The sequence below is a fragment of the Podarcis muralis genome, chromosome 12 (genome assembly GCF_964188315.1).
Source record: "Podarcis muralis chromosome 12, rPodMur119.hap1.1, whole genome shotgun sequence".
NCBI classification, from domain to species: Eukaryota; Metazoa; Chordata; class Lepidosauria; order Squamata; family Lacertidae; genus Podarcis; species Podarcis muralis.
In genome coordinates, this window is record NC_135666.1 from 18164028 (window position 1) to 18188059 (window position 24032).

A 24032-nucleotide genomic window follows, 5' to 3' on the forward strand; every position below is an offset into this window, starting at 1 on the left:
GAGCAGCTGGCCTTCTGTAAAGCAGGGTTGAGTTTAAGCAATTCCAATTAAGAGTGATTTATTCCGGTGTATGGAACAAGAATGGGGGGAACTTGGGTGAGGAATACTCTATCCTCTCCCCTCCCATGCAGTCCCATATCCAAATTCCTTGGGTGAGGGGAAAAGAACCCTCTCCCATTCCATGGAATGCCTCCTTGCAGACTGACACTCAAACTCATTTTTCTTCCCACCACAAGTCTGGATGGGGAGGGAACTTCCTTGGATGGGAAAGAAACATATTACTGGGTCTGCCAAGTAGGTTTCTTCATATGCTTGTTTGCAGAGAGGTACAGGAAGACGTGGGTGTCGCTGTGGGTTAAACCAAAGAGCCTAGGACTTGCTGATCAGAAGGTCGGCGGTTCGAATCCCCGCAACCGGGCGAGCTCCCGTTGCTTGGTCCCAGCTCCTGCCCACCTAGCAGTTCGAAAGCACGTCAAAGTGCAAGTAGATAAATAGGTACCGCTCCGGCGGGAAGGTCAACGGCATTTCCATGTGCTGCTCTGGTTTGCCAGAAGCAGCTTAGTCATGCTGGCCACATGACCCAGAAGCTGTACGCCGGCTCCCTCGGCCAATAAAGCGAGATGAGCACTGCAACCCCAGAGTCGGCTACGACTGGACCTAATGGTCAGGGGTCCCTTTACCTTTACCTTACAGGAAGACAGCACAGTGAAATAGCTCCTCCAGAGCAGTCCGTAAGCATGCCCAAATTATCAGACATCCCCAAACCATATTGACCTCAGAGGACTATTTTGTAAAGATGATCAACAAATAAGCTGAGGAAGGAAAGAGAGTTCAGCTCTCTTTTCTCTAGAACAGATATGTACACTCTTTGAAAATTATGAATAATAAAAAATGTGTAGCTTTAAATGGAAATGGGTTTTTGTTTTTTTTTAAAAAAAGGCAATACTTTCTTCAGCACCCTTTACAGAGCTAAGGTCATTTTATTACTTTAGGAACATAAAATGCATTTATCTATAATTCTGTTATAGAATAAAATACAATTTATTTAGACGCTGATTGCAAATTTAATTGGCGTTGCTTTTGATTTTGGTTACGAATGGAGCTACCCTAGCTTCACTTAGTTTTTGCCTGTTGAAGAGAAGCAGGCAAAAGAAGAAGCTGAAAACAGAAGAAACCATCAATGAGCCTGGATGAGCCTGGCTATTCGAAAGGGGAACTGCCCTCAGAGCAGATCCCAGAAACTCCTTACCTACTGGAAATGCTTTTGCCAGAAGAGCCATGCAGCCAGTAATCCTCTGGCCTGAGAACATTGCACTGGTCTCCTCAGATTTGGAGGAGTCCATTTCAGAAGCCCCAGTGCAACTGAAGTCTCACCTTCTCTGTCAGACGTCAGTCTGCTGAAGAAGGCTGGGGCCCTTTAAATTAAGAGGAACCTTTCAGGAAGGCACAGGTAGCTGCTGAGACACAGTCCCTATATAAGGCTCATTCTGAATGTAAGCTGCTGCTGAAGAGACATGTCTCCACCAAGCAGTCAGCGTGAGCCCTGCCTGGAGCTGTCCAGGGTACAGGGACCTCTGCTGAGGTCTCCCTGGCTGCAATCTTCTAGCCATTGATGCCATACACTGGGAGATATGGAAAATAGGAAGACAGTAGAAATCAGAGCAACGATGAGGCTATAAAAATCCACAGCAGTTTTGATTAAGCGAGGAGGAGAAACATTCACATTTTGCAGCTCAGCCAATGAAGTAATGAACAACTGACAGCAAAGGCTAGACAACTTCAAGGGTTTTGCTCTGCCTCATCTTAAGCTGGCACACATGTGACACTGCTAAATGATTATGCCACATGACTGAAAGGCCCTGGAACATATCCAGCGCAGCTGAGATCAGATAAGAGAGTCACAGTGGCCCAATAGACAGAGAAGGGGTTTTGCATGCAGACGATCCGCTTTCAAGACTTATGATGGGGTCAGCCAAAGATTTTGCATCTATAAAACCTTTGCTCTTGCAACTCCCAGCAACTGGTACTCAGAGCTATATGAGCTCTGCCTGTGGAGGCAGAACGGAGCCATTGTGGCTGATAGCCATCAATAACCTTAGCCTTCATGGATTTGTCCAATCCTCTTTTAAAGTCTTTAAGGCTGGTGGCCATTGTGGCATCAAATCCCATATTTCAGATATGTGTTTTGTGAAGAAATAGCTTAACCTTCCAACGTTCACCTTCCTTGGATGCATGTGAGTTTTCCCATACCGTGCATATTCTTACATTCCTTTATCAGACCTCAGTCCTTTACTTGCCCTTTTTTCCCTGTAACGAAAAAGCCCCAAATAGTGTAAGCTCAGCTCCTGAGAGCTCCAGCCCCTTGATCGTTTTGGCTGCCCTTTTCTGAACCTTGTCCAGCTTTGCAATAGCCTGCTTGATCTTTAAGCAATAATGGCTTATTTTTAGGTGGGTGACCCTCGCCCTCAGCTATCAACATTGCTCGATAGTCCGGCACGCGCCAGCAAGACGCGTATGCAGGATTAATTCTTTTTAAAAAATAAAAGACCTCACTTCGCATCAGCCACAAATGTGTGCCAGTCACTCACGCAGCCCTTTGTGCATCCATCAGCTTTTATTAATGCTCCTGTCTGTTGTTGACAGTTGTCCAAGATTCTTTGCTTGAAGCTATAATGATTTACAACCAGCCGCACACAAACATGGAAAAGTTCCAGACTTCAACATCCACGGGATGCCTGCATGACTCCAACCCCCACCTGTGTATTATATGAATCAATCACCGGGGCAGAGTGTAATAGTATCCCTTCGCACAGCCAAGTTATAATCTAGGCTAAGCCCTCTTTAAATAGATTCCCTTACTGTATACAGTGGTACTTCGGGTTACAAACACCTCGGGTTACAATCACTTCAGGTTACAAACTCCGCTAACCCAGAAGTAGTACCTTGAGTTACAAACTTTGCCCCAAGATGAGAACGGAAATCATGTGTTGAGGGCACAGCGGCAAAGGGAGGCCCCATTAGCGAAAGCACGCCTCAGGTTAAGAACAGTTTCGGGTTAAGAACGGACCTTCGGAACGAGTTAAGTTCGTAACCAGAGGTACCACTGTATAGCAATGGCTGCAACTCTCCTCCCCATTCACACACCCCCACACCCCAAAAAACACCACAATCATAGGTGCCTTGCTGCATACAACACTCAATCTCTTTACAAGGAAAAAATTGTACTTTACTGCCCCAAGGGAAAATCAACAATTGTGATTGCCATGCTGATCATGTTCATGCCTCAGGATGGGCTTCTTCTTCTTTGGCGATCACTCGTCCCCGAGTAAAATTGTTTTCCATGAACACAGTCTTAACAGTGAGTCCATAAGTGTCTGTGGAGGCCAATTCTGGACCCACACGTCCTTCCACAGTGGGGACATTGGTTTCTGGGTGCGAGTTGATCATGGTGTGGATTTGCCAAGCGTGCCTTCCTATTGGCACATTTCTCCCTTGCGTCCTGAGTTCGAGCGTCTTCAAAGCCCATGACACCTTTGGTAAAGGCTGTTTGCTAATTGGAGCTCTCGCAGGCCAGTGTTTCCCAGCTGTCGGTGTTTATACTACATGTTTTTAGATTTGCCTTGAGAGAGTCTTTCAACCTCTTTTGTTGACCACCAGCATTAAGCTTTCCATTTTTAAGTTCAGAATAAAGTAGTTGCTTTGGAAGACGATAATCAGGTGTCTGAACAACATGACCCGTTCAACAAAGTTTGCTTCGACGCTCATGATCTTTGCTTCTTCCAGTACACTGGCATTGGTTCACCTGTCTTCCCAAGTGACATGTAAAATTTTTTGGAGACACCGTTGATGGAATCTTTCGAGGAGTTGGAGATGGTGGTCCATGTTTCACATGCATACAGTAAGGTAGGGATGGGCACCTGTAATGGGGCATGTGGTTTTACAATATGCCCTAAGAGTGTGTACTACCAGAAGCGGCATCGGGGCAATCCTAAAGAGGCAGTAGCACTGCAAATCGAGGTAGTGGTACTTCCCAAACTTGGGACCCCAGCTGCTGATGGGACTACTACTCCCACCTTTCCTAGCTAGCAGGACCAGTGGTCCAGGACCTTCTGCACACGGAACAGATGCTTTACCAGTGAGATATGGTCCTTCCCTAATGAGTTATGGTTCAGCCTAGAGGACGGCACGGTGGCTTTGCATACTCACCAGGGTGACAATGGCACATTCAGCAGTCAGCTGAGCGGCGCTGAACAGCGTCCGCACAAAGCGGTAAATCTGCTTCTGCTCTGGGTCATGTTTGTCATAATCTGGCGGCACTTCGGATTTCTGCAGGAACAGCATTATTTAAAAGGTGAGCAAACTACAATCCATGGCTTTGAAGCAATTAACAGGGGTGAGTAGAATGCACCTCAAGAAGAAACAAATGAAAGAATGAGGCAGATGATCTTTACCGTAAGGGGGTGGAGGTTTTCATCAAAAATATCTAGGAGCATCCTTCCATCTGTGTCCCTGGAAAGAGAGAACAGGGGGAAAAAAGAAAAATACAAAATTGTTATGCCATGGAGGGCGAAAGGGGAGGAAGTGGGAAACTATTATTATGGCAAAATGAAAGAACTCTATACACTGGGAATCACTTCTCTCTCTGCTCCAGTAATGTATATGAAAGAGCCACATGGCTGCGGACAATAATAAAGTTTCATCTCATGCAAATATTGCCCTACCACGTTAATTAATCAATTGCTTAATTTCCAGAATAGCTGGAATAACATCCAGATGTTATTGGGCTACAACTTCCATCAGCCCCAAGCAGCAGGGCCAATGGTCAAAGATGATGGGAGCTGGAGTTCAACAACAATGGGAGGGCACCAAGTTGGGGAAGGCTGCTCTACAGAAACAACTACAAGCATTACAGAAACTTGTGCTTATAATTTTGGTTGCGGAAGCACAAACGTAAATATTGTTGACAGAGGGTTGTTTTACTATTCCCAACTGGTGGCCCGTGGACCCCAGGAGGGACCTGAGCAACCCACCCAGGGGGTCTGTGGCACCATGCACATAACAAAAACTACCATAAAGATATCAAAATTTTCAAAAGCAGGGGGTCAGTGGTTTAGGTTTTGAAAAAGAGGGGGTCCACCATACTTAGCTAACTGGGAGCCACTGCTTTGGACAATTAAAAAAAACACACACCTCAAACTGTTAACATAATGTGAAAGTCTTTCCCATTTATTTTATGTTTTAAGTTCTTGTGAAACTTCACGCAATGCATAATAGATGTGTAGAATTCACTGTCATTACATGCAGGGGTGACCAACACTTTAGATGGATTTTAAAAAGAATCAGGCAAATTCACAGAGGATCAGGCTATGAATCATGTTGGCTAATGGCTATATTTACTGTGATGTACTCTACACGAGCTTTAATTGGATTTGTTTACAGACATCTCACAGACCACCTGAACGAAGGCTGATGGTCCATCAGTGGCCTACAGACTACAGTTTGGGAAATCCTATTCTACAGGTTGTGGAGGGAGAATCTGTGCTGAAATGCAGAGAAGAAGTGGAATTGCTCCAGTCTTAAGTCACTGATTGCTCCACAATAGAACTGTTGCAAAAGGCCTCTCTTAGTGGATGGGATTTGTTAGATTGGTTTTTACATATATCCATATTTTCAGCTTTTATTTTAATTTAGCTTTATGTTAGTTTTAATTTTTGCATTATATTGTAAATCACTTTAAGATTCCATTTCATTTATAATAATAATAATAATAATAATTTATTATTTATACCCCGCCCATCTGGCTGAGTTTCCCCAGCCACTCTGGGCGGCTCCCAATCAGTGTTAAAAACAGTACAGCGTTACATATTAAAAACTTCCCTGAACAGGGCTGCCTTAAGATGTCTTCTGAATATCAGGTAATTATTTATCTCTTTGACATCTAATGGGAGGGCGTTCCACAGGGCGGGCGCCACTACTGAGAAGGCCCTCTGTCTGGTTCCCTGTAGCCTCACTTCTCGCAATGAGGGAACCGCCAGAAGGCCCTCGGCGCTGGATCTCAGTGTCCGGGCTGAATGATGGGGGTGGAGACGCTCCTTCAGGTATACAGGACCGAGGCCGTTTAGGGCTTTAAAGGTCAGCACCAACACTTTGAATCGTGCTCGGAAACGTACTGGGAGCCAATGCAGGTCTCTCAGAACCGGTGTTATATGGTCCCGGCGGCCATTCCCAGTCACCAGTCTAGCTGCCGCATTCTGGATTAATTGCAGTTTCCGGGTCACCTTCAAAGGTAGCCCCACGTAGAGCGCATTGCAGTAGTCCAAGCGTGAGATAACCAGAGCATGCACCACTCTGGCGAGACAGTTCGCGGGTAGGTAGGGTCTTAGCCTGCGTACCAGGTGGAGCTGGTAGACAGCTGCCCTGGACACAGAGTTAACCTGCGCCTCCAAGGACAGCTGTGAGTCCAAAATGACTCCCAGGCTACGCACCTGGTCCTTTAGGGGCACAGTTACCCCATTCAAGACCAGGGAATCCCCCACACCAACCCGCTCCCTGTCCCCCAAAAACAGTACTTCTGTCTTGTCAGGATTCAACCTCAGTCTGTTAGCCGCCATCCATCCTCCAACCGCCTCCAGGCACTCACACAGGACCTTCACCGCCTTCACTGGTTCTGATTTAAAGGAGAGGTAGAGCTGGGTGTCATCTGCGTACTGATGAACACCCAGTCCAAACCCCCTGATGATCTCTCCCAGCGGCTTCATATAGATATTAAAAAGCATGGGGGAGAGGACAGAACCCTGAGGCACCCCACAAGTGAGAGCCCAGGGGTCTGAACACTCATCCCCCACCACCACTTTCTGGACACGGCCCAGGAGGAAGGAGCGGAACCACTGTATGACAGTGCCCCCAGCTCCCAACCCCTCTAGACGGTCCAGAAGGATGTTATGGTCGATGGTGTCAAAGGCCGCTGAGAGATCCAGCAGAACTAGGAAACAGCTCTCACCTTTGTCCCTAGCCCGCCGGAGATCATCAACCAGTGCGACCAAGGCAGTTTCAGTCCCATGGTGAGACCTGAATCCCGATTGGAAGGGATCCAAATGGTCCGTTTCCTCCAGGCGTGCTTGGAGTTGTTCAGCAACCACCCGCTCAATCACCTTGCCCAAGAATGGCAGATTTGAGACTGGGCGATAGTTGGCCAAATTGGCCGGGTCTAAAGATGTTTTTTTAAGAAGCGGTTTAATGACCGCCTCTTTCAGCGGGTCTGGGAAGGCTCCCTCACAGAGGGAAGCATTCACCACCCCGCAGAGCCCATCGCCCAGCCCTTCCCGGCTCGCTTTTATCAGCCAGGATGGGCAAGGATCAAGGAGACAGGTGGTCGGTTTCACTTTTCCAAGCAGCCTGTCCACATCCTCGGAGGTAACAGATTGGAATTGATCCCATGTAACAGGACCAGACAGAACTCTAGCACTCTCCCGCCCTGGCCCTGCTCCCACGGTGGAGTCTACCTCCTTCTGAATCTGAGCGATTTTATCTGCAAAAAACTTTGCAAAAGCATTGCAGGAGATCTTGGGGTCCCTACCAGGCCCCGGTGGTACAGGTGGTTCCGATAGATTGCGAACCACCTGAAAGAGTCTCCTGCTGCTGTTTTCTGCAGATGCAATGGAGGCGGCGAAGAAGGCCCTCTTCGCCGTCGCCATTGCCACTTGGTAGGCTCGACGCTGAGCTCTAACCCGTGTCCGGTCAGATTCAGAATGAGTTTTCCGCCACCGGCGCTCTAGCCGTCTCAACGATTGTTTCATCACCCTCAGCTCTGGGGAAAACCACGGGGCTGTCCGGGCTCCATGCAATCGGAGAGGGCGCTTCGGAGCCAGACAGTCAATAGCCCTGGTTAACTCCGCATTCCAGCGTGCCACCAGGGAATCAGCTGAAAGGCCATCAACTTGGGATAAAGCATCCCCTACCACTCTCTGGAAACCAATTGGATCCATTAAGTGGCGGGGGCGGACCATCCGAATTGGTCCCACCTCCCTGCAGAGGGGAAGGGTTGCGGAGAAGTCCAGTTGCACCAGGAAGTGATCTGACCATGGCACTTCTTTTGTTTCGCTTTTAGTTAGTGTCAGATCACCAACATCCATAGAGGTGAACACCAAGTCTAAGGCATGTCCATGGCTATGAGTTGGGCCAAACTTATTCAGGGACAGCCCCATGGAGGCCATGCTTTCCACGAAGTCCCGAGCGGCCCCTTGTAAGGTCGTGTCGGCATGGATGTTAAAATCCCCCAGGACAACCAAGCTAGGTGTCTCCAGGAGCATATCCGCCACGACCTGAAGCAGCTCGGGCAGGGAATCCTTGGTGCAGCGGGGAGGTCGGTACACCAGTAGGAATCCTGTACTGCCCCTATTGCCCAACTTCCAGAACATGCACTCAGAGAACTGGGTCTTCCCAATAGGACGCCTGGTGCAGACTAATGACTTCCTAAAAATCACTGCAACCCCCCCTCCCCGCCCACATGACCTGGGTTGCTGTGTGTAAGAGAAGCCTGGTGGGCAAGCAGCGGCAAGGACAGGCCCATCTGCTTCATCCAACCAGGTCTCTGTCACACATGCCAGGTCAAATCCTCCATCCACAATCAGGTCGTGGATGGCAGTGGTTTTATTCATCATTGACCTGGCATTGCACAGCAACACTTTCAGGTCATGTGGGTTTCCCTTGCTGATTCCAGTATCCTTCCGGTCAGGACCAGACCTGGAGGCAGGAATAGTCCTCAGACAACGACTAAACCTGCCTCCTCGGTAATGACATGGTCTGGTCTTAGCGTAACTCCTCCTCCTACCCATGATCACTGAGATCGGTTGTCCCAGTGCATCCCCCCCTGTGGAACATGCCCCAGCCATTTTGTTTAAAAGTGACTGAGTGATAATGATGGCAATGATAATGATAAAAATATATACTATTTCCAGGATCAGAGACAGTTTGTTATGGAAAACCTGTTGCTATGGAACAATGGGGGAGGGCTACTGTCTTCCCTCCTGTTTGAGGGCTTCCCATGGGCATTAGCTGGCTGCTGTAGGGTCAAAGAGAATGCAGGACTTGAGCCAGCTCAGAGCAAAGCACAATATCCCCGAAATCCAGCAGAGGGCGCATGGAGAACGTGCTGTGTACTGACAACCACAATAAGATTCCCACAGAATTTCCACTTGAAAAAAATTACTGTTTTTACCAGTACGTTTCCGAGCACAATTCAAAGTGTTGGCGCTGACCTTTAAAGTCCTAAATGGCCTTGGTCTTATATACCTGAAGGAGCGTCTCCACCCCCATCTTTAAGCCCGGACACTGAGGTCCAGCTCTGAGGGCCTTCTGCCAGTTTCCTCACTGTGAGATGTGAGGTTACAGGGAACCAAGCAGAGGACCTACTTGGTAGTGGCACCCTCCTGTCAGATGTCAAGGAAACAACTATCTGACTTTTATAAGACATCTGAAGGCAGCCCTGTTTAGGGAAGTTTTAAATGTTTTAAGTTGTATTCTGTTTTTAGTGTTCTGTTGGGAGCCACCTAGAGTGGCAGGGGAAGCCCAGCCAGGTGGGCAGGGTATAAATAATAAATTATTATAAATTATTACTAGTTAGATTGTAAAAGAACAAAACCAACAGCAGCAGCTCTTACCTGCCCCCAAGCTCATCTCCAGAGATCTGAAAACTATTTTTAGAGCACACCTAATTTTGTGATAATCAGTATAGGAAGAGGGGGAAATTAGAGCAAGGGGAGAGAGAAATGGCAAAGGGAGCATAATCCCCAAACCTGACTTTGAGCCATCAACCCTAGTTAAGGGCCAGCTAATATTATGTCTGCAGAAACACCAAGAAATTAAAAGGGAATCTTTGGCAAGACTTCCAGTTCCTAGGAGATGGGATTTTAGTGCCTTTGCTGTCCTGCTACTTTCAGGATGGTGAGTATATAAATTCTCCTTCCACCCTACACCTGCCCTGCATTCCTGCTCTCTGTCTAAGGAACTTGCTAAGATGGTCTAAATTCTAAGGAAACTTAAAAGCCACCATCAGAATTACACAAGCTCAGTGGACAATGAACATTTGATGGAAGAAAGTTGAGACTTGGCCTTATTTTAAGAGCCGCATCCAATAGTGTTGTTACAGTGTTTAGAATCCCAGAGCCATGGCCAATTTACACATTTTTTTTTTTATTCAGTCATTGCTCTTCCAGGTGACGATCAAGTAGGGAAAGATTCATATCACAGTTGCAGAGCAAAAGCTTCCAATAGTGTTGTTTTTGTTGTTGTCATCTTAAAAACATAAGACGAGCTTGTTGGATCAGGAAAATGGCCCATCTAGTACAGGACCTGCCTGGGTTTTGCGATCTTTGAGGGAAAACCTTCTCTGAGTTCCACCACCCTTACAGGCAGGCTTGATGGGGACATGAGAGAGGGCCTTTTCAGTGGCTGCTCCCAGGCTTTGGAACTCCCTCCCTAGAGAAGCTAGACTAGCTCCCTCCTTGCTGTCTTTCCACTGGCAGGTGAAGATGGCTTTATTCAGACAGGCTTTGGGGAACTCACTGCTTTTAATGAAAGGGCTGGTGCCATGCCATCCTTGCAATTATTGGTATGGTTTTAATAGATGTTATAAATGCATATATGTTTTAATCCTATTAATGTTTAATTTTTAAAAAATTGATTTTCTCTTATGTTTTTAGCAGTTCTTATTTGTGTATGGACAATCTATCCGGAAGATAAAATAGTTTTTCGAGGAGTTAATGATCTGACTCGGTTGCCCTCTTCCTGCCCTCTGTTCCTTCTTCCTCTCCTTGTCTCTTAAGTTCTTTGATGGCATGAGAGCAGCCTTTAGTGTCCTAATCTGTTGGAAGTAAGTGATAGAGCTAGGTACCTTCTTTGATGCTGGACATTGTTTGGAGAAAGTGAGGCATTGGGAGAGGGTGGATAATGAATAATCTGCACGTAGCCAGTCGGGCAAACCACACAGGCTAGCTATCTATAAATCGGATGGTTGTGGGCAGAGTTTTAGAGAGAAGCTCGTGCATGGACCGGCAGTTGTGGGGCTGTGCAACCTGAGGCTACCTGGGGAGTCACTTCACCGCGTCTCAAGGGCTTCCAAGTGGCAGATTGAGGTGCTTGCTTGGTATGTATATATTGCTTGCTGTTTAGAATAAAATCTTTAATCTTGTCACTCACTTGTGTTTTGTATTACTTCTGAATCCCGTTTTAAAACAACCACCTTGTATTTGGCAAGACAATTTGTAAGCTGCCTAGAGTCCCATTGGGCGGAAAAGGCAGGGTATAAATAAAGATGATCCTGTTCTCACAGTGGCTGACCAGATTTCTGTGGGACAAGCTGGACATGAGTGCAACACCACTCTGCCCACCTGTGATTACCATCAAGTGGTATTCAGAGGCATAATGCCATTGTAGAGCACAGCCATTGTGGCTTGCTGCCACTGATTACCTTGCCTTCCGTAAATTTGCCTAATCCTCTTTATTATTTATTTAGATTTCTTGCCTGCCCTTTACCACAAGGTGCCAAGGCGAACTACAGCCATTTCAAAATACAATATTTAAAACAGTTTAAAACAAATTATAGTCAATTTGATGGGCCCTAAGGTAAAGGTAAAGGGACCCCTGACCATTAGGTCCAGTCGTGGCTGACTCTGGGGTTGCGGCGCTCATCTCGCTTTATTGGCAGAGGGAGCCGGCGTACAGCTTCCGGGTCATGGGGCCAGCAGGACTAAGCCGCTTCTGGCAAACCAGAGCAGCGCAAACCAGAGCAGCGCACGGAAACGCCGTTTACCTTCCCGCCGGAGCGGTACCTATTTATCTACTTGCACTTTGACGTGCTTTCGAACTGCTAGGTTGGCAGGAGCAGGGACTGAGCAACGAGCTCACCCCATTGCGGGGATTCGAACCGCAGACCTTCTGATCGGCAAGTCCTAGGCTCTGTGGTTTAACCCACAGTGCCACCCGTGTCCCGTGATGGGCCCTAGAAATATATATATCTCAAGTGTCAAAGGCCAGGGTAGAGGGTTCCAGGTGCAATCTCTGGTGTCTGCTGACAGGGCTAAGAAAGACCCCTGTCTGAAGCCCTGGAGAACTGTTGTTGCCGCTGAGGTAACATATGAAGTGGTCCTACACCATGTATTATTGCTTGCACACATTAACTATAGGCAATTAAACAGAGGGCGAGAGGAAACTAATGAATGGCGGGGCAGGGCAATAATTGGGTCTCCCAACATAAACGTACCTGTTTCTGATGTGGTAATATATTGCAAGAGCTACACTGTAAAAGAAAACAGAGTGAAAATGCAGAGTTAGTGATCTGGGATACAAATTTAATGTTTTCTACAAAGTCACATTACTAAGCTTTGACAACCATTTTTAACCTTCCGAGAAGGCTCAGACAACCTGTAGGAACCGTTTCTTGCCAAGGGAGAGAGCAGGGATCAATAAACAAAGTGGTGGATGTTAACCTGCAGCACGCAGGGCTAGCTCCCATCAATCTGCGCAGCACTAAATAAAGTGCTTCTTCAGATCTTTGAGAGAAGCACATTTTAAAAGAAATTGATTCAAAAGAGGAGAGGGAATAGAAACCGCCAGCGGTGGCAGAGGTCTTCCGTGTGCCGAGAGCAGCATCAGGCGGGTGGAGGGCAGGTCAACCTGCCTCGCAAGTAGTTCAAGTGGTAGCTTGGGAATGCAATACTTTTAGGGGCATCAGTGAAACTAGCACACCAGCAAATCTAGTGCAATTGGAGCGGTGCATCCCAATATCCTTTGCAGCGCCACAAGCAAAGTGTAGATACTTCGACTTGCAAAATATTTTGGACAGGCCATGGAGTTGCAATGGGGAGGAACAAAAGTGGAACGGGAAAAGGGGACAAATTGCAGAAACTGACAGGGATCCAGCACAGAAACTTACAGAGAGGTCAGATGCAATTGCAGCAAGGAGGACAATTTCTGAACTGAGTGAAGGAGGGAGAGAGAGAACAGAAAGAGAGACCAGCAATAGGGCGTACACTTGGTATAAGGATATCAGTTTGGGGAGAAGAGTTTTATCAATTGACTATGGAAAAGGAATAATAGCAGGTCATCTAGAGGAGGAAGCAGTAAGAACTATTGCTCTAAGTGTTCGGAGGAGATTAACAGAAAACCTTAAAGGAGAAGAAAAATAGAGAAGATATTTTATAGTATCTACTTCTTGAACAACAATCTACTTCTATTATCAACAATTTACTGTTTGCTAGTCTTATCTGGGCTTGCAACTTCCCACTGTGTCCTTTATAGACGTGTGTGTGTGTGTGTGTGTGTGTGTGTGTGTGTGTGTGTGTGTCAAGCTAGATTTTCTCCTCAAAAGGACTTTTACAAGAAAACCACTATTTTTCCAAGGCATCATGAGTTAACACAGACAGCGCGGTCCAATTATACTATGATTTGCCTTTTATGGGGTTTCAAAAGCTTTTGGGAGCAAATTGGGGAGGAGAGGAAAGAAAGGACACAAAGGGGTTATTTATGCCTCTTCTAGAAGTTTGCACAATTTTTTACAAACAAATATGCTAGCATTTCGGTGTCATGGTAATTGCAAAGCTCAACCACAACTTTTGAATATAAACACCAATGATGTTAATGGGTCAAAGGTTTATGGTGTGTTTGCATCCACATGTACATATTGAAAGTCTGAGCAGATAACTAAAAACCTGACTGCAGCAGCAAAATCAACGGTTTCCTTGTGGAAAAACAAATGTTTGTGTTCATTGATGGCACAGTTCTTTCACTATAGCAGTTTCACAAGTGTACAATTTGGGTACAGCATACTTGAGCTGTACACTCATACAGTTATTCACATGGAAAGTTCAATGTGTACACAATCTTGTGTTGCTGTATACACAATAGCTGAACTGTACAAAAACACTCTTTCACACAAACACCTGTACGTGTGCAGAGATATCTTGTACCTGTGTTCAGTTTAATGTGTAAAACAACAAAACGTTGAAGACTTCTGAAGCCAAATGTTGACTTCAAGCATTCAGACCAGATCTGAACAAGCCAGCAAGCATGTGGTTTATTACTGGAGCGCTTCATTCAAAGCAAACCTAGCTGTTTAGGACTACAACTCCCATCAGTTCCAGCCTGCAGTGCCAAATGGGCAAGGATAATGGGAGATATACTGCAAAAACATCTGGAGAGCACCCACCAGGTTGGGAAAGGCTGGATTAGGTCCTCCCTCCTCTTTTGGAGTGCCTTTGTTATAGAAGCAATTATGCAGAAATAAGTAACCAAAAACAAAAAAATGCCACCATACCCACCTTTTAATTGTATACTTGAGGTTGGGCTGAGTGACTGTGCTGTCATCCAGGAAAATAGTGGAACAGGAACTGTATTTCCTTCTCAGTTGACCAGGAGCATGCTAGAAGGCAAACATACAAGAATAGTGGCAGTGACGTTGGACCAAAGACATTCCTTAGACAGCACAACACTGAGTAAACAGTTCCCCTCTGTCTCTTGCACACACACGTAGGCACACTCAAGTCAACAGGGGTCTGGGGATTCTTTTTTTCAGGGCTTGGGTACCTCATGAATCACACAGAAATGAAACTTTGCTAGTGGCTCAATAAAGCGAATGAGGGTAATTTGATTCAAACACACACATAACACACACACACACACACACACACACACACACACAAACAAATGTTTGCATGGGTTCATAAGTAGAACGCAACCACCACACTTTCATTTCAAAATACAATGACTAAAGGACTAAGGAAATTGGTTTACTTATTATTTATTTCTTTAAAGGCATTTCTAAACCCCTTATTATTTTTAAATTTTCTAAGCGGTGTACAACGACGACAACAAAGCAACAAACAATATTATTAGAACAAAAACAGTAGTATAAAAGCATATAAACACAAATAAAAGGAGGAATGCAGGGAATTCATGTAAATTATTTTTAAGGGTCTGGTTTTATGGGTCAGGAAAAGCCTGGGCAAAAAGAGAGGTCTTTACAACATGACTGAAGCAACTGATAGTTGCCATTTCACGTGTGTGAGATAAAAAGCCATTCTATATTACAGGGGAAACAGCAGAATGTACCTGCTTTTTGTTCACCGCCCTATGATATTCTGCAGGCTGCAGTATCAGGAGTAGAACTTTCGAAATGATCTAAGTGGTCTATACAGGATCAGATTATGTTTCAAGTAACTTGCTCCAGAGTTGTTCAGTTGTTTTGTTAACAACAAAACTGTGAACCTGACCCAGCACCTCATCAGCAGTAGCTGATCACAAAAATACTCCACACAGAAAACCCAACTGCTGTCCCTCTCCTGAAGAAGGTCCTCCATCAGAGCAATCAAGACTGCTTTTGCCCCAAAACCATACTGAAGTGAATCAACCTACTGTACATACTCGAGTATAAGCTGACCTGAATATAAGCCGAGGCACAAAAATTGGGAAAACTTATTGACTCGAGTATAAGCCGGTTCACCACACCACAAACCTGGTGGTGGCGGCGGAGGAGGAGGAAGAACAAGCAGCCCAAAAGGGCTGCTTTCAGGCTGCTCGTATCTCTGGAGGAGTCTGAAAGGACCCTCACTCGAGTATAAGCCGAGGGGGGCTTTTTCAGCATAAAAAATGGGCCGAAAAAGTCGGCTTATACTCAAGTATATACAGTAATCAGTTTCCTTCAAGAGTTTCTGCAGCTGGACTGCTACCACCTGTGGAAGCACCTTACCCAGAAAAGAAGCATTTGTTACTGTGGCAACACACACACACACACACACACACCAACCACTCCTGGACCCACCTATCCAACTCAGCTAGCTTAAATAAAGTCATGATGCACAGGGGTCGACGGAGCATGTTGTACAAGCATTTGGTCTACCATTAAACTGATCCCACAAGACCAGGCAAGAAGTTGTGGATCTGTTATAATGGGAACATTCAACTCAACAAGACGACAAGTTATTTTATTGCCTAAATACAGTGGTACCTCCGGTTACGAACTTAATTCGTTCTGGAAGTCCGTTCTTAAGCCTCCCACTGCTGCCACGCTGCCGGCATGCAACTTCTGATCACATCCCAGGGCAAAGTTCGCAACTGGGAGCATCTACTTCCGAGTTAGCTGAGCTCGTAACCCGAAGTGTTTGCAAGGAGGACAGTAAGTCCACTCACCACATGGAATATCTCTGCTGGCCAACTACTCAAGGATGTGATGGAAACACCAAATTAGCCTTCTCTGCCCCTTTCACCACCACACAATATATGTGACTATGCAATCTACCACATGCCCAATCAACTTCAAGCGTCTCTGTACTCAGTCAACACTCCATGAGACAAAAGAAAGGAAGATTTGAAACCAACAACAACAAAAGAGGTTTATCCAGCAAAGGGATTTTTCTTGAAGGAGGTCATCTTGGTTTACCCCATCTTCAGAAGTAAACAAATATGTGTCTTTCGGCAGAGACTTTGAAACAATTTCTTAATTTTGAAACAATTTCTTAATTTAAGAGACCTATGCCCAGCCTACATAGCTAACAATGGACATAGCTAACAATTCACAGCCCCATCTATGCCATGTGCAATCAGAGGATGGTGTGTAAATATTGTAGAAATACCTATTATCTGTGATGAAAAAAGGAAATGATTTAGGTGCCTCACAACTTCTGTCCCACCACCTGCTACTTTACATATCTAAGCCTCTGAACACATATTAGAACCAACAGACTGACCCTTAAGAGAAGAAAAAACAGATCAAGCTGGCAAACAGCTGAATTCAAATCTCACCGAAAGCTCTACATTAAAAAAAAAAAAAAAATCCAACACATTTATACAGAACAGATGAAGCTGAATCATATCATGTTGGACTACCGGTCCACCTCAAGCCCAATATTGTCCATACTGCCTGGTAGCAGCTCTCTTAAGGCTACTGCTGCAGATTGAAGAAGGGACACTGGGATGTGAACCTGGGAACCTTGCAAAGCATGCACTTTATTACTGAGGTATAGCTACTCCACTCATCTGGCTGGATCATCATTACTAAAAATCAGCATTTTTATATTGAGTTACCGTCTTGCATAGCCGATGCTACAAAATTTATGGAATTTTATGGAACCCTATACTGGGAAAGGTGTTCCATCTACCTTGGTCATGGATAGTGGTGGCTTCTGGGTCCCAACCCTCCCTGGAATTTTGTGCCCTCCCTATACAGTTTGAGACCCACTGGTTTTAAGATAAGCAGCACTGGGACCCGCAGAAACTATTTCAATTGAGCATGAACTCTATGACACTGCTATCTTCAACGCTACCACAATAGTATTTATTTCTGACACTTCTGTACGATGCCAACAAACATCAGCACCTCTCAGTTGTCCTTTCCACATTGCCTTTTTTAAAAGCACACTGTCTGTATTAGGAAGAATGAGAGAAAGCACTGCTCTGGAATTACAGTACAGGGGAGCCAACTTGCACTGCTCAGAGATGCACCGTGCACTTACGGAGGAAACACATAAAATACAAAAGCACAAACCAACAACTCTAAACAAAAGTTTGTCAGAAAGTGTGGACACCAAGTCCACTGCTACTATCCAAAACTATTAAGGGGCTTTACAGATAATTGCTTTCCTAGATCTCCTGGGCTTCTACTCTCCTCTTCCACTATTTCCTTCTTTATTTCCATCTTCCCATAGAAGTAAGAAATGTAGAGTTGGAAGGGATCCTGAGGGTCATCTAGTCCAACCCCACATCTAGACTACAAACAACCTTCATCCAGGAAACTGGTGAAGATTTCTTGGAGTGCTGTTCATCATGAACCAAGGCAACTCCAAAAACCTTCATCAGATTCTGGGAAATTTGCTGTGAGGGGTTTTTTTTTAAGTCTCTGGGAACATTGCTTCCAGGCTTAGAGACTTTGATAAGCTGGTAACAATCTGATAAGCTTATAGACTTAGAGACTCTGGTAAGCTGAAGAAAGGGTGTTGGCTACTTAAATACAATCACCATCACCATCTCCCCTGTGCTCCTTCAAGATACCTTTTTGTAAAAATAAATAAAAACCGAAATGAAGCCAGGACTACTAGCACAAGAGGAAGTGGCAGCCTTGGCTCTGGTTCAGCTCATGTCTGCTGGATAGGTACCTATTGCAAACGACTGCAGTCTAAAAACATGCATAATGAACCTGCAATAACCAGACTCAGGCCAAATGTCATTAGGTGGCACCCTTGTGGGCAAATATAATGACAGTTGACTGGTATATGTTGGTAGAGTGCCGCTACCACACACCCCTCCTCCTCTTCCTCCTCCTTTTGAGCTGTGGCTAGTCTTACTGTGCCCTTACTGTGCCTCCAAAGAAAATATATAGGAGGGGGAGAGGCTCCGCGCCTTCATGCAGAGGGCCCACAGCATGAAAAGGAGGTCACCAGAGGGTCCCATGTCAAGCCCTCCCCCCCTCACAAACCCCCCAGTGCAGCTGGCCCTGATCTGACTGCAAGAAAATACTGGTAGAAGTTGCTTCTACATTATTTCAGAAGGAAAGAAGAGCCCCACTGGTTCTGACCAAAGGTCCATCCACTCTGGACCTCATGTCTCAGAAGTCTGGCAATTGCCTTCTTCCCATCCCGTTTCCATCAGGAGAATGTAACAAATGGACTGCTGGGCATTGTGTCCCAGTTTTGGAAAGGATGCAGTACAGATCCCAGGACGTGGGAGAGTCCATCGCTCTGGGTTAGTGTTATAGGAATTCTAAGGTCTCAAATATAGAATAAATGTTGGTAATTGCACAAGGTAAAACACACATACATAAGTATATAAACCACATGTCTAAAATAGTACAGGAGAGCAATCCAAAAGCCACCTTGGCTCTTCTAAAGACTCCAGATATTTCCTCTGCCTCCTTAATGCCTCTTGCCTGAGAACATGGGGAAGTTCCTGAAGAGATTCCTCTCCTGTATCTATGATCCTCCTTTGTATTAATTTTCATTGTTTGCCCAGATGCTCTGCACGAAGGATGTCTGACAGGCATTCTGATTGTCTTATCAAATGCTCATGTTTTGCGTAAACTGTGTCTGGAACTATGTGAAACTTGCTAAATCCTCAGGGATATCACACCTTGGCCTGTCTGAGCCACAGAAACCCCACCTTGTGTGTGATGTCATTTCTGACTGTTTGTAGAGGGAATGTCCCTTCTTCTCCACTCCAAAATGCAAACCCTTAAGAGAGATGCTTCTTCTTGGTGCTGGGTCTCTCTTGCCTCCTTGCTAGGAGGGGAGGGAACTCTGTTGCAACAGAAAAATAAAAGACCTGCATTGCTTTCACTGCATCCTGCCTCCATTCATTCATCTCTGACCGATCATGGACTTAGGGGACTCAGTCCCTTGGGGAGTTGGGCAGCAAAAGCCAACCACCCCTATTTTTCTATAACAGTTGAAATGCAGTTCCTGTGCTGCCAAGGCAGGAGTGAAGCCGGAACTTGTGTCGGCAGAGTCAAGCAAACTTACAAGCCAGGAAGGAAACTTCCCCTTTCCTATCAGCAATGACAGAGCCATCTAAAGCCACAAAAGGAAATGTGGGTCTCAAATCAGCAGCCTTACCAGCCAGACTCAAGCACCTTCTCTTCTGGGGGCACCAAGGCAGCGTGCCTGCTGAAGGATTTGAGGGCTGAACTGGGACCCAGGGTCACTGCTAGGCAGTATCAGATGCCCCACCAGATGATCTAGTGGACCAATGCAGCTTTTCCTGGTCCTAAGAAGCGTCAGCCTTGAGGACCGATTGCTCTTCAGTTTCATCAACTTATCCCCGGGTAAAAACATCCTGCCAACCTAAGTTGCATTTGCTGAGAAAAAAGGCACAGCCTGGAAAACAAGAGTGACCTTCCCCAACACCTGCTTTCAAGTGGCCTTTAAAGTATAAAAGAAAACCACAAAGGAAATGACCAGGAACCAAAGTTCTGACATTATTGTTCGGGGCATTTTGTTGTTTTGTCTTTGCCACAACGCATTTGGAACTCTGGAGATATATTGCTGCTATTTGGCACACAGGTTCACCACTGTGCATCATTTTTGAACTTTCAAAACCCCACTGTTTAGCTCTGTTGTAGCAGCTATTCTACTTTATTGTCGGGGAAATTTCTGAACAGCTTTAATCTTCAGCAGAATGCCTCTTATCAAAATCAGAACAGTCTGCAGCCTGAGAGTCACTGATAAAAAAGATTTTTAAAATGGACAGGCTCAGAAGTACTTGTAGTTCACTTTGCTGTTTTATCAATTCCTTTATGGCTCACAATTTTTATTCTAATGTTAACAGAATCTGGGGTATTTTAAGTTGTGTGCGGGGGTGGGAGGGAAAAGCCTTGATATCTCTAGCCAAAGTACTGAAAGCCGAATAACAGATGACACAGTATCAAAAACCAGGTGGGTTGAAAAAAAAGGGGTATGAAAAGGTTTGGAGAGACAAAACAAACAGCAGTTGAGATCAGAGTACTTCAGACTTTAAGCATCATATAAAAAAGCACCACAAGGCAAGGAGTCATTTTCAAGTACGTATTATGCTTTATTCAGTGAGGCAACACAGTCCAAAACTGGCTCTGATCCATACAAATCTTGGCCTTTTCCCCACTATAGTTTGGAATTATGTCCAAACCCAAGAGCCTTTGCTTAACCATGAATTACTTGGCCATCCAACCCGGATGCTTGGCAAGATGCAGAGGCACAAGGTAAGAGCAGCTGGAAAATAAAACCACGAGTAGACTAGAAGTAGATGGGGGGACAGTTGGAAAAAACAAACTTTGGAAGAACAAGCCATGGTTTGTTCGCTCATCTGCAAGCAGAGCAGACACAAGATATTTTGCCAACTGGTGCAAAGGATAAGATGGTGCCCTTCCTCATTCCATCTAAAGATGCTAACTGGACTGGCAGGTGAATCTTCTTTCAACCCTGGTGGCAGGATAGCATCCTTCATAGCACCTAAAGGCAGTAGGCCAGTTTGGGTGGAGTTAGGACAGGCAATTTAGCATACACAGCTCTTTCATCCCATAGAGGGGAGTGGCTGAGGGCTTAGGGGGAACAGCCAGAGGGTTGCTGTCACTGCCCCCCAGCACCTGCCAACTAAGGTGATTACTCTGCCTGATGGCAAGGTCAACCCTATCTGTGACAACTTGCAGTTTGCTGACCGAGCCATGGTTAAACAAACCATGGCTTCTTCACATTATGTGCAGGTACAGCTATTAATTTATATCCGTTATCAGAAAATAGCCCATGTTAACCCTAGACAATGCAATGTCAAACTCATTTTAGTAGAGGGCTAATATCCACCGCAGATTTTTTTAAAGAGAGAAGCCACTGACATATACTGTTTGCTGAAAAGATCTTGTAGCATCTTGGCTCCAGCTAGAAATCCTTAGTTACACTAGCTCAGGAGCACGGGGAAGCCAAATTGTTCTTCAGAATTACTGTCAGAAATGACTCAGCTACCTTGATTACATTTAAGTTGCTTCCTTCCTTCAGCAGGTCTGATATTATTTATTTATTCATCCTTTAATGAGCACCACTGCTGGAAAGAAAGAAAGAAAGAAAGAAAGAAAGAAAGAAAGAAAGAAAGAAAGAAAGAAAGGAAGGAAGGAAGGAAGGAAGGAAGGAAGGAAGGAAGGAAGGAAGGAAGGAAGATGAGGCTTTATGAATTTTGGCTGAAGTGATATGGAAGTTTAGCAAACAACAACATCAGGGGGTCATTTTCAACAAGAAGGCAGCACCAGGAGCAAAGGGTTAACCTCTCTGCATGCTACAATTCCTAAGCATGCACAAACACACAGAGAGAGAGAGAGAGAGAGAGAGAGAGAGAGAGAGAGCGCAGAAAAAATGAAACTGCAAACACATTAACAAAATTACTTATATCAACATGGGGGTAAGGAAAAGAAAACAGGAGAAGCTGCTCTCAGGTTTTAAAAGATTTATATATATATATATTTCTTCCTGGTTCTGCAAAGCAGTATATATGAGGAAAGCATATGGACTGTTGTCAAAAGATGAATTTTCACTTGCTGGAGTTTCACCTACATTTATATATTTCGTAAAAGGCCAGATATTAGGTTTAATATTATGTAAGTTTCTAGGAGCTGGGTGGGGGGCACTGGGGAAGGGAGGAAAGAAGAGAAAGAGAGAAAATGCAACACTTACATTCTTATTAAACCCTGATAACAAAGGAGTCTCACCTAATCCTAGGACCACCAGTTAGTAAATGTTTAGTACTTAGGGACGCGGGTGGCGCTGTGGGTAAAAGTCTCAGCGCCTAGGGCTTGCCGATCGAAAGGTCGGCGGTTCGAATCCCCGCTGCGGGGTGCGCTCCCGTTGCTCGGTCCCAGCGCCTGCCAACCTAGCAGTTCGAAAGCACCCCCGGGTGCAAGTAGATAAATAGGGACCGCTTTCTAGCGGGAAAGTAAACGGCGTTTCTGTGTGCGGCTCTGGCTCGCCAGAGCAGCGATGTCACGCTGGCCACGTGACCCGGAAGTGTCTTCGGACAGCGCTGGCCCCCGGCCTCTTGAGTGAGATGGGCGCACAACCCTAGAGTCTGTCAAGACTGGCCCGTACGGGCAGGGGTACCTTTACCTTTACCTTACACACCCTTCAGTAAAAATACAAGCACTTCAGTTCCATCATCATCATCATCATCATCATCATTTTTTTTTATTATTATTAATGCTATTATATCCCAACCTTCTTCCTAAAAGGAAGCACAGGGCCGTTAACCTTATAAAACAACTCATTAATTTTAAAACACCTGAAACATCAACTAGATCCTCGTCTGTAAAAATAGCAGTAGCAGAAAATACTCCCCTAACACCAATCATACCCAAAGACATGGATAAAAGGTGAGCTTTCAAATTGTGCCTGAACGTAGCCAGAATGGGGAACAAGCAGATTTCTCAGGGGAGGGAGTTCCACAGGTGGAGTACTGCCACGAAGAATGCTCTGCCTTGTGTGGCTGTCCTCCTTGCCACCTTCACTAATGGAACCACGATCAGAGGACTTCCCACTGATCACAAAGTCAGGTCGGAAGATACTGAGAAAGGCGCTCCTTCAAATCCTTGGGCGGCAAGTCATTCAAGGCTTTGCACACTAGTATGAACACCTTGAATCAGGTCAAGTAGATACACTGGCAGCCAGTATAGTGTTTTGAGAATTAGGGTGGAGATAATTCCCTCTCACTGACCCCAAAACCAGCCAGGCAGCAGCATTCAGCAGCAGTCACAACTTCTGGAACTTTTTCAAGGGTAGCCCCACTGACAGCACATTGCAACAGTCTATATAACAGGTTATTGGAACACAGATAACCGATCATGATAGATGACACATGCATATTTAAATTACTGCTTTGCTTGACTACACAGCAAGATGGCAACAGATCAGGTCTCAAGTTGAATGCATTTTGCTGAGAAAAAATGATAATGTACCGTATTTTTCGCTCTATAAGACGCACCAGACCATAAGACGCACCAAGCTTTTGGAGGAGGAAAACAATATTCTGAATCTCAGAAGCCAGAACAGCAAGAGGGATCGCTGCGCAGCGATCCCTCTTGCAGTTCTGGCTTCTGGGATAGCTGTGCAGCCTGTATTCGCTCCATAAGACGCACACACATTTCCCCTTACTTTTTGGGAGGGAAAAAGTGAGTCTTATAGAGCAAAAAATACGGTATATATATATGTATACTATTCACAACTGAGCCTAAAATTCATCTGCAAAACCATTCAGCTCATTTAGCCTCGTCACCCTACTTTTCTGTTCTAATATGTGGCAAGAAGAAGAGATAAGATAAGGGCATCTCCAGTCTAAAACTGCATCCCCAGTCTAAAACGTAATTTTTGCACACTTCCTTGCCATAGGCTTCTGCAACAGATTCCTATAATACAGGAGGTCTCTTTCTGCAGTCTCTAAATAACTTTTGGCACTCCACTGGCTGTACATTTAGACAGCTGATTTGCTTGAAAACAAGACTTTTAGATTTAATAGTGTAAACTCAAAACATGCTATTCAGC

The 24032-nt window shown here is 45.3% G+C and overlaps 1 protein-coding gene across 1 annotated transcript in view; it reads right to left on the reverse strand.

Moving 5' to 3' along the window:
• Positions 1-24032, reverse strand: part of CCNY (cyclin Y) — a 105553-nt gene that overhangs the window by 10812 nt on the left and 70709 nt on the right. Inside the window, exons 4-7 of the mRNA XM_028750002.2 lie at positions 14316-14416; positions 12260-12295; positions 4452-4509; positions 4207-4326 (exon numbers count right to left, since the gene is read on the reverse strand). Coding sequence (XP_028605835.2) covers positions 4207-4326; positions 4452-4509; positions 12260-12295; positions 14316-14416 — 315 coding nt within the window. The remainder of the gene's footprint in view (positions 1-4206; positions 4327-4451; positions 4510-12259; positions 12296-14315; positions 14417-24032) is intronic.